Source organism: Haliotis cracherodii, unplaced genomic scaffold, assembly GCF_022045235.1.
Source record: "Haliotis cracherodii isolate W230 unplaced genomic scaffold, xgHalCrac1.p SCAF_13, whole genome shotgun sequence".
In the NCBI taxonomy this organism is placed as follows: Eukaryota; Metazoa; Mollusca; class Gastropoda; order Lepetellida; family Haliotidae; genus Haliotis; species Haliotis cracherodii.
Window position 1 is genome coordinate 37,433,208 of NW_027266268.1, and position 20,531 is coordinate 37,453,738.

The 20,531-nt window shown below is 42.7% G+C and overlaps 2 protein-coding genes across 2 annotated transcripts in view; both read right to left on the bottom strand.

The window, feature by feature from the left end:
• Window positions 1–295: 295 nt before the first annotated feature.
• Window positions 296–9,827, bottom strand: LOC139459305 (uncharacterized). Its single transcript, XM_071240760.1, has 6 exons — window positions 9,724–9,827; window positions 6,943–6,982; window positions 6,529–6,642; window positions 5,696–5,815; window positions 3,239–3,364; window positions 296–630 (listed from the first exon to the last, which is right to left on the bottom strand). Exons 1-6 carry the CDS (start codon window positions 9,757–9,759, stop codon window positions 488–490), a joined length of 579 nt encoding a protein of 192 aa, XP_071096861.1. The 5' UTR covers window positions 9,760–9,827; the 3' UTR covers window positions 296–487.
• Window positions 9,828–16,065: 6,238 nt separating this feature from the next.
• LOC139459899 (ras GTPase-activating protein nGAP-like) overlaps window positions 16,066–20,531 on the bottom strand; it is a 288,254-nt gene continuing 283,788 nt past the window's right edge. The window contains exon 26 of the mRNA XM_071241619.1: window positions 16,066–20,379. Coding sequence (XP_071097720.1) covers window positions 20,124–20,379 — 256 coding nt within the window. The 3' untranslated portion in view covers window positions 16,066–20,123. The remainder of the gene's footprint in view (window positions 20,380–20,531) is intronic.

The window sequence follows — 20,531 nt, forward strand, 5'->3', positions numbered from 1 at the left end:
AAAGTTAGACGAACATTCCTCATTTCAAAAAGTCTGATATCGTTTTGGTGATACAAGTTCAGTAGACGCGTGTTTATCAAGAATAGAAACGCACTCTTGACACAACTAAATCTTTAAACACCATCTTCGTGTTTCAATGGCCTGTCCAGCTACAGCACATGCTTCTGGTAGGTTCCCGGTACGAATATACAAAAGGGAGTTCAAGCAAAATACCGCATCAGCAAATAATTAGAAAACTTAACCGTGTATAAATAACTTGCCTACGACAGTGACGACCAGGAAATAAGATGTTGACTAATAACTTTATTCATGTATGATATATGACATCACCCTATTATATTCTTTTTATCAGAATACCAATCTGTTTCGTCATCGCGTAAATAAACATAGGAAGTGGTATACATTTAAGGGTAAATCAGCCAACGGAAGTCATATTTGCACCAAACACTTTGATTTGTGAATTAGACATAGACAAAGTTACACAAAGTTATCCAACGAGTAGACCTTGGCCCTGCAGCTGAGCTATAACCTGCTCAGCTTGATTCTTCATCGTTTCTCCTCGATTCAAACATTCCTCAACGTAATCTATTATATAGGAGAGCTCTTTCCTCAATGCGTCGTTCGAGTGGTCTGAAAGATCAAAATGATATGGTATATATAATATGCTTAACTTATGTATGACATGCTCGGCTTTTAATGCACCATCTGCCCGTGTGTTCTGCAGAGGTTAGTTGGTTTGGTTTGTTGTTTAACGCCGCAAAGCAATATTCCAGCTATATGACGGCGGTCTGTAAATAATCGAGTCTGGACCAGACAATCCAGTGATTGACATAATGAGCATCGATCCACGCAATTGGGATCGATGACATGCATCAACCAAGTCAGCGAGCCTGACCACCCGATCCCGTTAGTCGCCTTTTACGACAAGCATAGTCGCCTTTTACGGCAAGCATGGGTTGCTGAAGACCTATTCTACCCCGGAATCTTCACGGGTCTCAGTAGAGGTGATTGGCTGAACGATAGACATCCCACTTGATGAAGTCAGGTGGACCATAGTCACATTAATGATTATTTGTTTGTTCGTTTGTTGATTTAACGTCGCACTCACCAATATTCTAGCTATATTACGGCGGTCTGTAAATAATCCAGTGATTGACATCATGAGCACCGATCTACGCAATTGGGATACGATGACATGCATCAACCAAGTAAGCTAGCCTGACCACCCGATCCCGTTAGTCGCATCTTACGACAAGCATGGGTTGCTGAAGACCTATTGTAACCCGGATCTGTACGGGTCCATAACGCTATATATATACTAATTTATACATACATATATAGATAGATAGATAGATAGATAGATACTTGGACGTTAACAAATGTTTCAAGATGGCACTTGTTTTACCCTTCCTTCAGCTCGACAATAAGGGGATAGAGCAGGGAGTCGGTACACTGTGTCTGAGTGGGGCATCCGCTTTAAACTGCGGCATGGTTTCTCAGTGAGTAAGTATAAAGGCGGCATTAGTCCTGACAAGTACAGGCAGCAACACAGACTCCTGCATGCACTTTATAAATGAAATAATCTGAACGCGACCAAACCCATCTCACCTCATACGTCATGCAGAAATCACGGCTGATCCTACTCTCCGAATCAACAGATTCGAGCGATCTGTCCGACCTAAACCATTTTATGGTTGATATATATTTTCTCTATCATTTTCCATAATAACCAATAGTTATGTCAGTTTTACGTGTTAAAAATGCATGTTCGGAATGACCAATGAATTCCTGGCTCAGAATCAACTGCAAGAATAATAGCGTGACGTCATCATAATGGTTCACAAAATGAAACACAACATCCTGACTTGATTGTTGAACACCACGTAGCAATGACGGAAATTATTTTTATCACATTTAATTTACCTTGCTGATACGACAATTTCATAAAACACGTGTGTCACCAGCGGGATTCGAACCCGCAATGCCCGTACCGAAGCCTAGCCGATGTCACAATTTCATGGTAGAAATCATGTGGACTTAACAATTATATATTTACTTAATACGTTTATGAAAGGGTAATGTTTGTGATTTGGTGGCAATGCTTTACAATTACTATTTTCTACACCAGGGCTATGATTGCTCGTAATAGGACATCGGCACATTTTACACATTTTAGTGAGTGAGTAAGTTGGGTTTAACGCCGCTTTTAACAGTATTCCAGTAATATCGCGGGGTGTCAGCTTAATGTGTGAGGAAAGCCCGAAGTGATGCAGATCTTAGACGTTTACCACTTCGGTGAAACCCACGAGCATGGGTATGGTGCTGACAAACCTAGAAACATAATCGGGGCGAACCGGGATTCGAACCCACAATCATAGGTTTCTGGCGTGCCCAAGGGACGCAACTCTGCACAGCGAATCGCGGTGTCATAGACGACTGGGCCACCCGTGTCCCCTTTACACATTTTAGGTTCTAAGGTTCTCTGAATGTTGGTCAAGGTTTGAATAGGTTAGAACACTCGGACCATGCTGTCTTGTCGTAATCGACCGCCTCCGTGGTCTAATGGTAGAGCGTCCGCCCGGTGAGCTGAAGGTCCGGGGTTCGATCCCCAGCCGCGTCATACCAAAAGACGTTAAAAGATGGTACTTGTTGTTACCCTGTCTGGCGCTCGGCATTAAGGGGCTTAAACAAGGACTGGTCGGCTTGGAGTCAGAACTGTGTCTGAGTGGGGTATTCATGTTAAACTGCGGCATGGTATCTCAGTGTGCTAGCAGTATAAATCGGCATCAGTCCGGACTAGTACAAGCAGCCACACACACACACACGTGCATGCACGTCGCAATATAAGTGCAATAATCTTGGACGCGTCGTTAAACCCCATTTCACTTCACCTCTTGTAATCGTGCTTTAGGGACAATCCATTTGATTTCTATCGGGGTGGGAAGAAGTTTTATATGAATAGTTCTGAAATATACCCAAATGAATAGTTTGTTGGCGGTGGCGAAAAACATGTTTAGTTTGTTTTGTGGAAAATACCCAAACGTCAAATGCCTTGATAATGAATACTTAGTTTGATGGAGCTCAATAATTTATAAATTGTGGGAAACAGCTGTGGAAAATAGATTGCCCTAACAAATATGTCCCGCCTCCCGCTCAAATCCCTTCATTATAATCAAATCACATTTCAACGATTAGACATCAGATCCTCGAGCGCTAACCTACACTTATCGACCTTCACCTTGAGCTTGCACGTGGTTAAGAAGGTAATCAAGGCCATCCTTCATCGATTGTGCTTGTAGTTTGAATGCTCCAGCCGTGGATATCAGATCTGAGAGGGATGTCTTTATCGCAGAGTAAGAGGGCGCTGAAATAAAATGAGGAGCTATGATGAGTTTGTGACTTAATGAATAACATGTATCATGTACCCATCTGGAACAGATGATTGGCTGAACGGTAGACAACGCCCTTAATGACGCCACTTGGACGGTAGACAACACTCGTAATGGCGCCACGTCCAAAACAGTCACATGACAGAGTAACGACTTCGGTCAGTATCATTCCTATATCCTGATAGATAAGGGGAAGTCGATATCCCAAGTTGCCCGAAATGTTTGGTTAAGCAAAAAGTGTAATTTCACGACTGCGGGACTAGTGCCGTCCAACGGATCGGGTCGCAGTGAGACTTGGGCGTGGCAGGCCTACGCAACGACACCAAGACAAAATCGTCTCGGTACCTTACTTACACCACGCAACAGAATCAAATCTGCATGTTGTCAGTAGAGAATTCCGTACAATAACAGGAAGCCGAATTTCAACATCTACCGTTACAACCCGGCTCTATGCATGGGGTATGGGGTGCGCTAATGGTGCAATACCATGTTTACGGACGAATCAAGGTTTTGCCTCCGATTCACAGATGGCCGTTACCGTTGATGGCAGCGGTGACGTAGCGGCGAGCAGCATGCCAGGGCAACAGTTCTTGACTTTGATCGGTATAGGGTGTGTGTGTGTGTTTGTGTGTGTGTGTGTTGGGGGGGGGGGGGGGTTAGTGTCATGGGGTAGGGCGGTATCATACTTGACAGGCGAACTGATTTGGTTATTGTTAATGGACATTTCACTGGCCAGCGATATGTTGACGAAATTTTGCGTCCTGTGTGCTTTTTTCTATTTGCTTGAATTATCGGCAGAATTTTGAACTGCCAGATGACAATGCCAGACCACATCGTGCCAAGATCAGCGATTATCTCCGACGAGACGCCATACGGACATTGGACTAACCCGATACGCCCCTAGCATGTCCCCAAAGAGCATCTGTGGGGTGTTCTCGGACGCAGAGTGAACACCGGAGGCCCAGCACACGCCAACGTGGCCCAGCTTGGGGAAGCTCTTCAGGTGGAATGGCGTGCAATACCAAGGGCAACCACACAGACGCAATTTAATCAACAGTCTGCCTTCAAGGTGTCTTGCATGTATCGCCCAACATGGTGGACACCCAGATATTGATCTGCATGCCGGAAATGAAGTTAACAGATACCTATCGTCATTACACCTTCACTATCATGACATCAGGTCCCTTATCTTTTGTCGGTAGTATCTATGAGTGAGTGAGTTGGGTTTAACGCCACTTTTAACAGTATTCCAGTTATATCACGGCGTGTCAGCTTAATGTGGGGGGAAAAACCGAAGTGATGCAGGTCTCAGATGTTTACCACTTCGGTGAAACCCACGAGCACGGGTATGGTGCTGACAAACCTAGAAACATAATCGGGGCGAACCTGGATTCGAACCCACAATCATAGGTTTCTGGCGTGCCCAAGGGACGCAACTCTGCACAGCGAATCGCGGCGCCTTAGACAATTGGGCCACCCATGCCGTCGGCCTGTAATTAATCACATCTGGACCAGTCGGCTGCAGTAATGCCCACATATATATATGATTATCTGGATAACTTTAAACGTTATCTAATACCTATATTCATGTTTGATATAATATGACATTACTTTATTCTATTTTAGAAGGTGAGGTGAAATGGGGTTTAACGTCGCGTCCAAGATTATTGCACTTACATAGCAACGTGCATGTACGTGTGTGTGTTTGTGTGGCTGCTTGTACTAGTCCGGACTGATGCCGATTTATAGTGCTAGATACCATGCCGCAGTTTAACATGAATACCCCACTCAGACACAGTATACTGACTCCGAGCCGACCAGTCCTTCTTTTAGCCCCTTAACAACAAGTGCCATCTTTTAACGTCTTTTGGTATGACCCGGCCGGGGATCGAACCCCGGACCTTCAGCTCTCCGGGCGGACGCTCTACCACTAGACCACGGAGGCGGTCCTATTTTAGAAATGAGAAAGGCACTCCATCTGTTCTTTCTTCATCGCGTAATTAAACATAGGAAGTGATGTTATAGTGTAAGGGGGAAATCAGCCAACAGGAGACTTATTTGCACCAGTGAGTGAGTGAGCGAGTTTGGTTTTACGCCGCTTTTAGCAATATTCCAGCAATATCACGGCGGGGGACACCAGAAATTGGCTTCACACATTGAACCCATGTCGGGATTCGAACCCAGGTCTTCGGCGTGACGAGCGAACGCTTTAACAACTAGGCGACCCGACCGCCCCTTATCTGCACCAAACACATTGATTTGAGACTAAAACAGGCAACCACAGCAAAGCTGTCCAACGATTTTACCTTGACCTTGCAGTTGACCTACAGCCTGCCGGGCGTCGTCCCTCATCGTTCCTGCTTTAACCAGCAAATCGTGACCCTCCCCATGCAGTTGACTGAGCTTGTTCGTCAAGCCATAATTTCCTGAAATATCAAATATCGTAATACGTAGGACACAGTCGCCTATTAACTATGGCGACCACAGTGTTCTATCCATCCTGTTCTGACACTATGGCGACCACAGTGTTCTATCCATCCTGTTCTGACACTATGGCGACCACAGTGTTCTATCCATCCTATTCTGAAACCATGGTGATCACAGTTTTCTATCCATCCTATTCTATAACCATGGTGATCACAGTGTTCTATCCATCATATTCTGTAACCATGTTGACCACAGTGTTCCATCCATCCTATTCTATAACCATTGTGACAAGTGTTCTATCCATCCTATTATATAACCATGGTGATCACAGTGTTCCATCCATCCTATTATATAACCATTGACAAGTGTTCTATCCATCCTATTCTGTAACCATGGTGACCACAGTGTTCTACCCATCCTATTTTGTAACAATGGTGAGGGATGTGTCCATGATCATCATGCTTCTTCCTAGATCGACAGTTCATGGGTACCTGGCCCACAGCAATATACAGTGAGACGCCGCTATATCTATTAAATCAAATGTCACTCAATTTGCGCGTTTCTTCAAAAGACACGTTAACATGGACAAATAAAAAATCGGCGGTGTAACTGTTAAACGTTGCGTTGACGTCGGCCAGCAGTATATCTGCGCCCAACACAGTGTCTAAAGTATACACATCGGCAAGTAAAGCAAACATATCGAACGTCTTACCTCCAAGATCCACGTCATAGTAAATAGCGTCCTTGATCACCTTTGCTAGACTTTTCAACTTAGAACCCTCAGATGCTGTTAGGAGTAATGCCTGTAACGGAGAGTCGGGTTGGTCTGAAATATGATAACGCGTTATCATGAGTGTTGGACCCGTGAATCCAGCACAGCCTCTGTTACGGGTAGTTGGCTGAACCACAGACAACGCCCTTGGTGGTTTCACGTGCAAAATGGTCACATTACAGATTAATAGTTTGACCAGCATCATGCATATATGACAGGATGTTGAAAGATGGTACTTGTTGTTACCCTGCCTGTCGTTCGGCAATACCCGTAAGTCCAGTAGAACCGTTTTAACGGGCTGTTGGCTGAACGGTAGACAATACCCTTCACATCAGAATGATATAAAATACGCACTTGTGACGCCAGCTTGTGTTGTTGCTCCGTCAACCGTTGCCTGTAAGAGAAGAAACGTATTTACGCAATATTCCAGCTACATGACGATATGTAAATAATCGAGTCTGGACCAGACAATCCAGTGATTGACATCACGAGCATCGATCCACGCAATTGAGATACAATGACATGCATCAGCCAAGTCAGCGAGCATGACCACCCAATCCCGTTTGTCGCCTCTTACGGCAAGCATGGGTTGCTGAAGACCTATTCTACCCCGGATCTTCACGGTTCTCTTTAAAAGGTGCAATGTATGAATCTATCCGACGTTAACTGCTCGCGGGAGGTAGGTTGGCCTGGTGGTCCCAACCTTCCATAGTCACGCAAAAGGCCCGGGTCCTATTCCTGAAATGTGTGAAGTCTTTTTTCTGATGTTCTTGAACTGAAATGTTGTAAAACACACAACGACAACCAAATCCTACACTTAACCTCCTGCACCATAAGCTGATGCTGATTCTGCGCAGGCCTTCATAAGCTCCGCTAGACTGCACACTAAGCACTATTCGTGGAAGCTAGGTTTTATACCCCAAGTTCCTGAACCAGTTACTTTTAAGTAACCAAACATTTTGAAACAAGAAATTAACAAACAGCGTTGTTGTTGTCGAAGATGGAATTACCCATTTTTCACTAAGGAATGGTATAAAACATCCACTTGTCAAGCCAGAAAATATTAAATATTTGAACGGGAAAACATGAACGAATGTTGTTCCTCGACCCCCGGCTGCTAGTGTCAGATTACAGCGGCCAGTAAACTCGCCTCGTTCATGTATATGGTTCATAGCTCTCAGCAAAATAAATCTGCAGCCCTGATCCTTATACTCGGAACAGCCGTTACTTATAAGATTCATAAGAAAATAACTGTTTGCATACCTGCATACCTGCATGTACAAACCTCATCATATAGTTATCTCCAATGCCTTATGTAGTAGTAACGTTGGGGTAATAACTTAAGCCAGCGACGCCCAATGCTAACCGACTAATTAAATATCCCGGTGTCAGTGATGCCCAATGCAAACCGACAAATTAAATATCATGGTGTCAGCGACGCCTACTGCAACAACCTTATTAAATATCCCGGTGTCAGTGATGCCTATTTAACAACCTAATTAAATATCATGGTGTCAGTGATGCCTATTGCAACAACCTTATTAAATATCCCGGTGTCAGTGATGCCTATTGCAACAACCTTATTAAATATCTCGGTGTCAGTGATGCCTACTGCAACAACCTAATTAAATATCCCTGAGTCAGTGATGCCTATTGCAACAACCTAATTAAATATCCCTGTGTCAGTGATGCCTATTGCAACAACCTAATTAAATATCCCGGTGTCAGTGATGCCTATTGCAACAACCTAATTAAATACCCCGGTGTCAGTGATGCCTACTGCAACAACCTAATTAAATATCCCGGTGTCAGTGATGCCTATTTAACAACCTAATTCAATATCCCGGTGTCAGTGATGCCTATTGCAACAACCTAATCAAATATCCCTGTGTCAGTGATGCCTATTGCAACAACCTAATTAAATAACCCAGTGTCAGTGATGCCTATTGCAACAACCTAATTAAATATCCCTGTGTCAGTGATGCCTATTGCAACAACCTAATTAAATATCCCGGTGTCAGTGATGCCTATTGCAACAACCTAATTAAATACCCCGGTGTCAGTGATGCCTACTGCAACAACCTTATTAAATATCCCGGTGTCAGTGATGCCTATTTAACAACCTAATTAAATATCCCGGTGTCAGTGATGCCTATTGCAACAACCTAATCAAATATCCCTGTGTCAGTGATGCCTATTGCAACAACCTAATTAAATAACCCAGTGTCAGTGATGCCTACTACAACAACCTATTTCAATATCCCGGTGTCAGTGATGCCTATTGCAACAACCTAATTAAATATCCCGATGTCAGTGATGCCTACTGCAACAACCTTATTAAATATCCCGGTGTCAGTGATGCCTATTGTAACAACCTAATTAAATATCCCGGTGTCAGTGATGCCTATTGCAACAACCTAATTAAATATCCCGGTGTCAGTGATGCCTACTGCAACAACCTCATTAAATATCCCGGTGTCAGTGATGCCTATTGTAACAACCTAATTAAATATCCCGGTGTCAGTGATGCCTATTGCAACAACCTAATTAAATATCTCGGTGTCAGTGATGCCTATTGCAAAAAACCTATTTCAATATCCCGGTGTCAGTGATGCCTACTGCAACAACCTAATTAAATATCCCGGTGTCAGTGATGCCTACTGCGAACCACTGGCCTAATTGTATTCTTCGTGCCAAATGCAAACTATCAGTGCGTGGAGACATACAATTTGTAGGAAACATTTCTTTGCCTCACCCCGGAATTACTTCAAGTCAAGCATAACAGATACCAGAATTACTTCAAGTCAAACATAACAGATACCAGAATTACTTCTCGTCACACATAACAGATACCCGGAGTTACTTCAAGTCAACATAACAGATACCCAGAATAAATTCAAGTCAACATCACAGATACCCAGAATTACTTCAAGTCAAACATAACAGATACCCAGAATTCCCACAAACCAGAAATACATAAACAGTGCCACACACACAAGGCACTATCAGTCAACACAACGGAATAGTACGTGATGTAGTTGAATGCCGCCAACGTCCACAATTCGCTGTAGAGCGTTCACGTGTCAAGGGCTCGTGATGCGTGAAGGTAGTATTCAGGTACACTGGCATACTCACAATAATAAAGAACAGAACACCTAGTTGAGTCCACATCTTGATGTCAGCTGAACACCATCAGTCGTCGGCGTTCAGCACCGTTATATATACTAGTATACAATAGAATATGTTGCAATACACTAGATAACCATATGGCTGGTTCTCAGTGGAAATGTACATTTCGGTCGTCATTGCCCAACCACCTCCCACAGCTTTGATATGTGATTATGTGCCAATTCGGACACTAGACTCACTGACAGCAACTAGCAAAACCAGAAAAACCCATAAATTCGTTTAGTTTTCTGAGAAAGACGGTCAAAGATCACAAGGTTCAAATTGACACCTACGTTACTCTATAAACTCGGATGTTTAGCATTACCTTCCCGAAGTATACAATTGTTTAATGAGAATATTTTACACAATATACAACTTTTCCATTGGACGAGAAGCCTGTCACATGACCGTGAAACTGAAGTTCATAAGTGTATAAACGCCACATTTTGACATTCATATGTTTTTGAAGAGACTGTATTCTTCAAATGACGTAAACACTGACGGACTACTTACACATTCCCAGGGGAAAGCTTGGGAATTCCCAAGCACGAATAGATAGATACAGAAGCGTTGCTTCTCATCACTTAGACCCTTTATCTTGAACTTAGCGTTTGATTACATGCCCGTCCAAGGATATCCTCGCTACAACCCATCCTAGAGACCAGAACGAAGAAAAACACATCCAAACTATCGTAGTATCGACTCGATCCGTGTCTTGACTACAGTGACAATCTATGAATTTACCTTACGTAGTATCTGGTATTACAAGCTCCGACGTTCATACAGTTTGGCCCGCATCCTATGAAGGTTCATACTCCAGTGAACTCCCACAAAGTGGAAGTGAATCCTTAAATCTAAAACTTTAAGAAATATATCTGGCGCGCAAGTTCGCTCTTGGCTTCCATGGCATCATACAAATGATGCCTTTATTTCTTGGCTTGTCGCCAAAATTGAAAATGTAAATGAAACTCAACATGTTGTTGAGCTCAGATTGTAAACAACCGATAGAAGGATGTGAAAATCGTGTTAATTTTGTAATCAGGGTTAAGTGTTTAACAGGAGAAAAATGTTATCTTTAAGAAACGTCTGTTTCATAAACCTTTTGGTTAATGTATAATGTTGCAAATATATAAAATGCCAATTCAAGAGCATACCCAGTCTGGATTATCCGCTGAAACAGATTCCCCTTGGCGTTTTGGTTGATAGGAAAACATTCATGACTATACCAACCTTAAATAAGGACTACTTTATTGTCTATTGCCATTTGTTGCAACCATTAGGACACCGAGCCGAAAGACTGTGAACAATGTCCAATGCCCAATGCAAACTATCATTGCTTGGAGACATACAATGAGTAGGAAACATTTTTTTTGTCTAATTAAGTCTCACCCCGGAATTACTTCAAGTCAAACATAGCATATACCCGGGATTACTTCAAGTCAAACATAACATATGCCCGGAATTACTTCAAGTAAAAAAATAACAGATACCAGAATTACTTCAAGTCAAACATAACATATGCCCGGAATTACTTCAAGTCAAACATAACATATGCCCAGGATTACTTCAAGTCAAACATAACAGATACCAGAATTACTTCAAGTCAAACATAACAGATACCCGGAATTCCTTCAAATCAAACATCAGATACCCGGAATTCCTTCAAGTCAAACATCAGATAGCCGGAATTCCTTCAAGTCAAACATAACAGATATCCAGGATTACTTTAAGTCAAACATAACAGATCCCCGGAATTACTTCAAGTCAAACATCAGATACCCGGAATTCCTTCAAGTCAAACATAAGAGATGCCCGGGAGTACTTCAAGTCAAACATAAGAGATATCCGAAATTACTTCAAGTCAAACATAACAGATACCCGGAATTACTTCAAGCCAGCCATAACAGATACCCGGAATTAATTCAAGCCAGACATAACAGATACCCGGAATTACTTCAAGTCAAACATAACAGAAACCCGGAATTCCTTAAACAAGGACTACTTGACTGTCTATTGCCATTTGTTGCAACCATTAGGACATAGAGCCGAAAGACTGTGACCAATATACTTATCCTTGGAAGAATGATTGATGTGCATAACAAATACGTTACAGAAACTGAAATTACGTAGGTATATTCTCTGGAAGAACAAACTCTCTTTCCTGTTATCGCCGTGTATGTGCAGATGACACCTTCGTTACTTGACCTTTGGTAACATATATTCTATAATCAATGCTTTTCTTCTGCTTTTAATGTGACATCGTCTGACTTCAGCAGAGTGAGTGAGTGAGTTGCGTTTAACGCCGCTTTTTACAGTATTCCAGTTATGTCACGGCTTGTCAGCTTAATGTGGGGGGAAAGCCCGAAGTGATGCAGGTCTCAGACGTTTACCACTTTGGTGAAACCCGCAAACACGGGTATGGTGCTGACAAACCTAGAAACATATTCGGGGCGAACCGGGATTCGAACCCATGATCATAGGTTTCTGGCATGCCCAAGGGACGCAACTCTGCAGAGCGAATCGCGGCGCCTTAGACGACTGGGCCACCCGTGCCCCCCATTTCAGCAGAAGTCGATCTGAATAAATAGAAGTTATAAAGATTATGTCGTCCATGTTAGTCGGACACTATGGACAGCATTGTACCTGAATTAGAGGTACATAACATGGTTGCATGATGTGGCTACTGTTTCTTGTCAAAACACACATTATTGGTACTCGGCTCACTGATAACGTCAAGCCACTGACGTTCTACACAAGTACTGTGGCCACACATTGAGTTGCACGCACCAAACTGATTAGGCTGAGAAAGTACGTCAAAAGCATTTGTTTAGCTCGATATTGGACATATTGGGGTCCACCCTCCTTCGTGATGCGTGGGATTCTTACCATTCACCCCTGCAGTTATCAGAACGCTATTTTGTTCTGGCGCTCTGTTGTTTATAAATGGAAAACATGTGCCGCCATTCTGGGATTCTTGGATAGAATATTCTTTCGGTCACTGCTTGAAGGTGAGGTGAAATTGGGTTTAACGTCGCGTCCAAGATTATAGCACTTATAAAGCGACGTGCATGCACGTGTGTGTGTGTGGCTGCTTGTACTAGTCCGGACTGATGCCGATTTATAGTGCTAGCTCACTGAGATACCATGCCGCAGTTTAACATGAATACCCCACTCAGACACAGTATACTGACTCCGAGCCGACCAGTCCTTGTTTTAGCCCCTTAATGCCGAGCGCCAGACAGGGTAACAACAAGTACCATCTTTTAACGTCTTTTGGTATGACGCGGTCGGGGATCGAACCCCGGTCCTTCCGCTCTCCTGGCGGACGCTCTACTACAAGACCACGGAGGCGGCACCACTGCTTGAAAACACGCACTTGTTCCTGTGAAAGGATATGTATTGTTTGTTGTTTAACGCCGCACTCAGCACTATTCCAACTATATGACGGTGATCTGTAAATAATCGAGTCTGGACCGGACAACCCAGTGATTGGCGTCATCAGCATCGATCTACGCAATTGGGATGCGATGACATGCGTCAACCATATCAGCGAACCTGACCACCCGATCAAGTTCGTCGCCATCTTACTGTTGCGAGTCTTCGCGGATACTTCTGTGGAAGGAGGAGACCCATGGTTTCATTTGGCATCAAAACACATCAACACATCCAGGATTTACATCGCGAAAAGCAAACCATTTATTCTTGTGTCAATTGCATTACCTGTGTTACCTTGGTGATATTTTTGTCACAACAATACCCAGCATCTTCAGAATACCATATGTTGGAATTGCTCTCTGGTTGGTCTTCATCGAACGCAAACACTGCTTTCTCTGGAGGGTATTTGTCGCATGTAACCGGGGATATGGCTGGTGCAGTCGTCGAAGGCGCCGAAAGTCGCTGTGCAGAGTTCGAAACCCATGTTCGCCCTGATTATGATTCTAGGTTCGTCAGCGCCATACCCGTGCTCGTGGATTTCACCGAAGTGGTACTCGTGTGAGACCTGCATAACTTCGGGTTTTCCTCCCACGACGTGACATAACTGGAATACTGTTCAGAGCGGCATCAAACCCAACTCACACACTCATGAGTAACTTTCATTTGGTTTAGCGGTATGGCCAGATGATCGCACTGTTTTCAAGACCATCCAGGATCCAGGAGGTGAAATGGAGTTAATCATCGCATTCAAGATTTTTGCACTTATATGGCTACGTGCATGCACACGTGCTCAATCAATCAACAAAAACATCGTAGCTAAGCAGCATATAGACAAAAAGCTATGTGCCTCCATTAGTTTGAATGTTCACCTCACGCCATGGAATCATATCGTCCCTTTGTGACGCAGTGACTCATTGATAGCCTTGCTCCAAGTCTGTATTGAAAGAAAAGTCCATGGATGTGTAGTAATTCTATCCTCCTAATAGGCAAATCTAGATATGTGGACAGTACAGGGACAACTTGTTCTTATTATTTACATAATCTAGAAATTATGATTTAAACTAATACTTATTGCCTTAGAGACTTGTGCAAGTCTAACTCATGGTCGGCACATGCCGTTACACTGGCATGTACAGACTACAGGTTACACAGAAGGCTACAGTTATAACATGACGAACGAGATCTGCACAGTGGACACATACCACACGTGGTCACATTCATTGTCTGATGATTGACAAACACCCCTGTCACAACCCTGGGCTGATAAGATATCCAGGCTAATTTTGGTTGTTCTCAATGTACATTTATTGAACCCCATTTATTGAAGTAAACAGGACTCCTGAACCAGTTGTCAGGAATACATTGTTATCAAACTCAGACAACTAATGGGTTTACCAATGGTTGTGATTCAATTTGTTAAGCAAAATACCACCTAAGCAGTTTTAAAAACTTTTTTTATGTATATTTTTTCTTTCTCATATCCATCTACACTCATGACTTTTTTCACAGTTATGTGTTCAAAACTGTTTATTGGACACTTTCGACTGACAATGACCCAAGTGTTCCCGTGGGCTAAATGTTCCCCTGACTGACACAGTAACCCAAGTGTTCCTGTGGTCTAAATGTTCAAGTGACTGACACAGTGACCCAAGTGTTCCTGTGGTCTAAATGTTCAAGTGACTGACACAGTGACTCAATGTTCCTGTGGTCTAAATGTTCCCCTGACTGACAGTGACCCAAGTGTTCCTGTGGTCTAAATGTTCCCCTGACATACAGTGACCCAAGTGTTCCTGTGGTCTAAATGTTCCCCTGACATACAGTGACCCAGGTGTTCCTGTGGTCTAAATGTTCAAGTGACTGACACAGTGACCCAAGTGTTTCTGTGGTCTAAATGTTCCCCTGTCATACAGTAACCCAAGTGTTCCTGTGGTCTAAATGTTCCAAGTGACAAACACAGTGACCCAAGTGTTCCTGTGGTCTAAATGTTCCCCTGACATACAGTGACCCAAGTGTTCCTGTGGTCTAAATGTTCCCCTGACTGACACAGTGACCCAAGTGTTCCTGTGGTCTAAATGTTCCCCTGACATACAGTGACCCAAGTGTTCCTGTGGTCTAAATGTTCATGTGCGACAGAAAGAGAAGTCCTGAAAATGTGACCAAAACTCCTCTCTGCACATCAACACAGTAGAAGCACTGGTCCAATCTGGATGGCTTGTTAGCAGTCAGCAATATTCCCAGCCTATCACAGCGAGCACAGGTCCAATCTGGATGGCTTGTTAGCAGTCAGCAATATTCCCAGCCTATCACAGCGAGCACAGGTCCAATCTGGATGGCTTGTTAGCAGTCAGCAATATTCCCAGCCTATCACAGCGAGCACTGGTCCAATCTTGATGGCGTGTTAGCAGTCAGCAATATTCCAAGCCTATCACAGCAAGCACTGGTCCAATCTCGATGGCGTGTTAGCAGTCAGCAATATTCCAAGCCTATCACAGCGAGCACTGGTCCAATCTCGATGGCGTGTTAGCAGTCAGCAATATTCCCAGCCTATCACAGCGAGCACAGGTCCAATCTGGATGGCTTGTTAGCAGTCAGCAATATTCCCAGCCTATCACAGCAAGCACTGGTCCAATCTGGATGGCGTGTTAGCAGTCAGCAATATTCCCAGCCTATCACAGCGAGCACTGGTCCAATCTGGATGGCTTGTTAGCAGTCAGCAATATTCCAAGCCTATCACAGCGAGCACTGGTCCAATCTGGATGGCTTGTTAGCAGTCAGCAATATTCCCAGCCTATCACAGCTGGCTGTACAGAGTGTCATCCACATTAAACAGCAAGTCATTCAACAATGGAGCAACACAAACACAAGGCTCTTTATCAGTAATTTATTCACATTTCATCTTTCGTCTCTCACACCCAGCCATGACTGCCGTGTGGCAGCAGTGGCGGCAAGAACTACTCGCAATAAATTATTCGCTTTTGGTTCATAGTCAGCAATGAGTAAAAGGTTATGTACACTAGATGCTGTACACAAACTGGGAAATGTACAATGGTGTGGTTATACAGATGTTATAACATCAGTGGTGAATAACTGTCATAAGATCCACAGTAAATAACAGTTACATCATCTGCGATGAATAACAGTTACATCAATGATCTATAAGTGAATAACATATCTTTGATGAAAAACAGTTACAACACCAGTGGTGACTAACTGTTATAACATCAGTGGTGACTAACTGTTATAACATCAGTGGTGACTAACTGTTATAACATCAGTGGTGACTAACTGTTTTAACATCAGTGATGAATAACAGTTATAACATCAGTGGTGAATAACTGTAATAACACAGTGGTGGCTGACAGTTATAACATGGTGTTGTATAACTGTAATAACAATAGTGGTGAATAACAGTTATAACAGTTATAACTGTTGAAAACTGTAGTAACACCAGTGGTGGGCAACAGTCATAACAGTGTTGAGTAACTGTGATAACATCAGTGGTTGATAACAGTTATAACATCATAGGTGGTGAATAACAGTTATAACATCAGTGGTCGTGAACTTCACTTCACAAATGTACATAGTTGTGAGAAATGTAGGGGACAAGGAGTGGTCTCCCCTCTAGCCAAGGACACATCGTGAACTACTTCGGCCCTATTACTTCACACACTGTCAATAAATTCTCCTACCAAATTCCTTAAAAGTTATCTTTTGCAAATGAAGTGATTATAACACAATATATGTGTACATGAAGTACAACATTGTAAATCTAAAGCCACATATTCATATCCAATTGTGACAGCAAGATGATATATTAAAGAAAGCTGTCTCTACGATAATGATAGTCCTGATTAGTTCACAAACAAATGAGCACAAATAACTCAATTTCCATTGAACATTAATTTCTAGAGAATCTGAATTCATTTGTACTTCTAGGCCTATGTGCATATGCACTAATACAGTACTGTCTGTCCATGATGCGTACACTGGCTAGAGATGAGCACGCCCCTCAGACAAGCTGGAGGGGGGGGGGGGGGGGAGTCTGTGATACATCACCAGTCATCGGTGATGCACCTCCAGTCTAATACTGCCACGACATTCTCAGGGGGATGCTACACTGAGACAGCAGACTCATCAAATAAATAGGTCTTAATTCCAGAACTGAATACAGTAGGTTATTTCATTTGACATTAAGACCTCAAAGAATAAAATACATTTATTTTGTATCTTTTTCAACTGTTTAAATCTCTTCCTGTAGATGAGACTACTAATGATAGGGCTAAGTGAGTACTGATTTACCCAACGACAGGTGCATTGCAATACTCTGAAGTCATGTATCGATACTAAACAATACAGGTATACTTTGGGTGCATTGTAAAATTATTTGAAACGTAATTGTAAACTTTATTTTCTGCTGATACATAGTGGTCAGTTTTTCATGAATTAACTCAAATCTATTAAGTATATTTCTGATGCTCTTCTATTTGTCCCCTTGAGAAAGGAATCTCTATCGGCAAGAGTTGAGTTTTAAAGTATCATTTCGTGTATCACAAAAAACTTCAATAAATGATGATCAATCTGACATCTCAGTGTTGTCAACCCTGAATATCCTCAGTGACTACAGAACAACGTCGTGAGTAACAACAATCTCAGATGATGAGGTACAACAGGATATTGCACAGACTGGAACGAGTCTTGAGCAAGTAGCATCTCAAGTCTCAGCGTTACTGTAACACAAGCTACTAGCTCCGCAGTTAATGGAATGCCTGGTTATGTGTCAACTAATCTACCGCCATGCAGGGGAAAGAGCAGCAGCCCCGTCTTGCATCAGTCACGTGAAGAATAAGAAATAAATATATTTTTGTGAACGAACATATTAAGTTGGGAAATATTATAAAATACTTTATTTCATATCAAGATCAATATTATCGGATTAAATACCTCTGACCATTTTCAGTGTCAACGTGATACCATTCATTCCAGGAATTCATTTTATTTAATAGTACCAATCAATCAAGTATTTGGAAAAGATAATAAATCGGTTATCAGCCTGAAACTATTTCTCAGATGGTTTTAGACGAAGGATTTGTCTTACAAAAACACAGCACTACAAAGTATATCTAAATAAATTGTCTGTTTTGCAAGATGCAATACTACTCAGGTAAACCCAAGTGGAATAACTGTGTATTTAGGCCCAAATAATGATTAGTACTTAAGAACAAGCAGTTCCCACAACAGTGCAACAGCAAACCGATTCTTACTTGGGCTGAGGTGCAGGTTTTACACTATGTTTTACTGTGGCTGAGGTGCAGGTTTTACACTATGTTTTACTGGGGCGGCTGTGCAGGTTTTACACTATGTTTTACTGGGGTGGCTGTGCAGGTTTTACACTATGTTTTACTGGGGCGGCTGTGCAGGTTTTACACTATGTTTTACTGGGGCTGAGGTGCAGGTTTTACACTATGTTTTACTGGGGCTGCTGTCCAGGTTTTACACTATGTTTTACTTGGGCGGCCGTGCAGGTTTTACACTATGTTTTACTGGGGCGGCTGTGCAGGTTTTACACTTTTACTGGGGCTGAGGTGCAGGTTTTACATTATGTTTTACTGGGGCTGAGGTGCAGGTTTTACACTATGTTTTACTGGGGCTGCTGTCCAGGTTTTACACTATGTTTTACTTGGGCGGCCGTGCAGGTTTTACACTATGTTTTACTGGGGCTGAGGTGCAGGTTTTACACTATGTTTTACTGGGGCTGAGGTGCAGGTTTTATGCTATGTTTTACTGTAGCGCCTGTGCAGGTTTTACACTATGTTTTACTGGGGCTGCTGTAGGGTTTACGGAACAACTAAAGGTGACAGGCATGCAATACCTAGCTTCAATAATATCAGATAAAATCACAAAAGAAAATACATGACAGTATGAACCACCCCAGCATAAGGCTGGTGATGGTGGATAACCAAAAAAATATTAGCACCAGTTTAAAACAAAAATGCATTCTTAAACCAATGAACCTTGGTCAACTAAAAAGGCTCCATACTTTTGCATGCCTTCTTTCCTAGTCCCTTGTCACGAGAGCTTCATCTAAAGACAGAGGTACAGAAACTGAAGACACAGTATGGCAGTGATACAAGAATTATACAAAATATACACCGTATTCAAGCTAACTAGCACAGAACCTCACAAAAATGCCCACACACATACACTGGCATGTTCATGAATTTATTGAGTCATAAGAATGTAGTAAATCTTAACTTTTACATTCACTTTTTTGATTGCAAAATAAATGAATACGGATTATTCACAATGAATCACAGATTACAAGTTCACAATGTCACTGTTCACATTTATCCGTTCGGCCATCTTTCGTGACTGTTCACTTTTATCCGTCCAGCCAGTCTGGTGTCAGACTAGAGTTCTCTCCCTTGAACACTTTTGTCCATCTAGCACCAGTCTTAAGAGACTGAATCAGTCATAAAATCCCCAGTCCAAGCCGTGGCCTGAACATGAGAATATGGTTAAATATAGCACTAAAAGATTCCATCAGGAACACCATCAGCCATTAACAGTAGGACTGCACTCCTGGTGCCGGCTTGTCAGCGATGTCAGATTGTCACCCAGAGCAATAGCACTATATGTACTTTGACTATTAACCACAAAGCTATATCATAGCTTCGAGAACAGATCGCGAGTCTTCAATGGATTTCTACTAATATGAAAGACCCAATCAGGTATCTTGCATTCCAAATGCACTGTTCACGTATGATGAATATCATATTAAGTCTTGTGCCATTTATACATAGGTAATCCCACAACGAAATTCCATAAAAAGCTTCATACTGCACGTCCCTCTAACGAGTCAATCTCGGACAAGCCACTGCTTGGAGATCGTAGGCTACGTTCACAAGCAACACCAATATCACAAACTTGCACAACTAACACGAACTGCTCTTGAATCCTCCGAGATCGGCAGCTGTGATTTTTGCCCTGGGAGGCCCCGAGATTCCGTTTCGACTCTGTGTGGTGTTGTAGCGTTCCTTGAGGTCGTTCAACGCCTGCAGGAGTTTTGAGTTGGCGCTGTCCAGCGTGTGGATCCGCCGCTCCTGCGCGTCAATCACTTCCTGTTTCTTGGTAACTATCTTCTGCATCTGCTGCTGCTCGTGTTTTAGCTCCTCCTCAATGGAGACCAGTCTGTGAAAACAAGTTCAGAAATAATCAACAACATGATCGAACAAACCATTACATCCCTCAATCAGGGTCTCAGGTCATCAATTGCCACATGCTCATTCAACCATAATACTGGATTTACTGCTCCAATCGATGACGTGACACAGGACATGCTA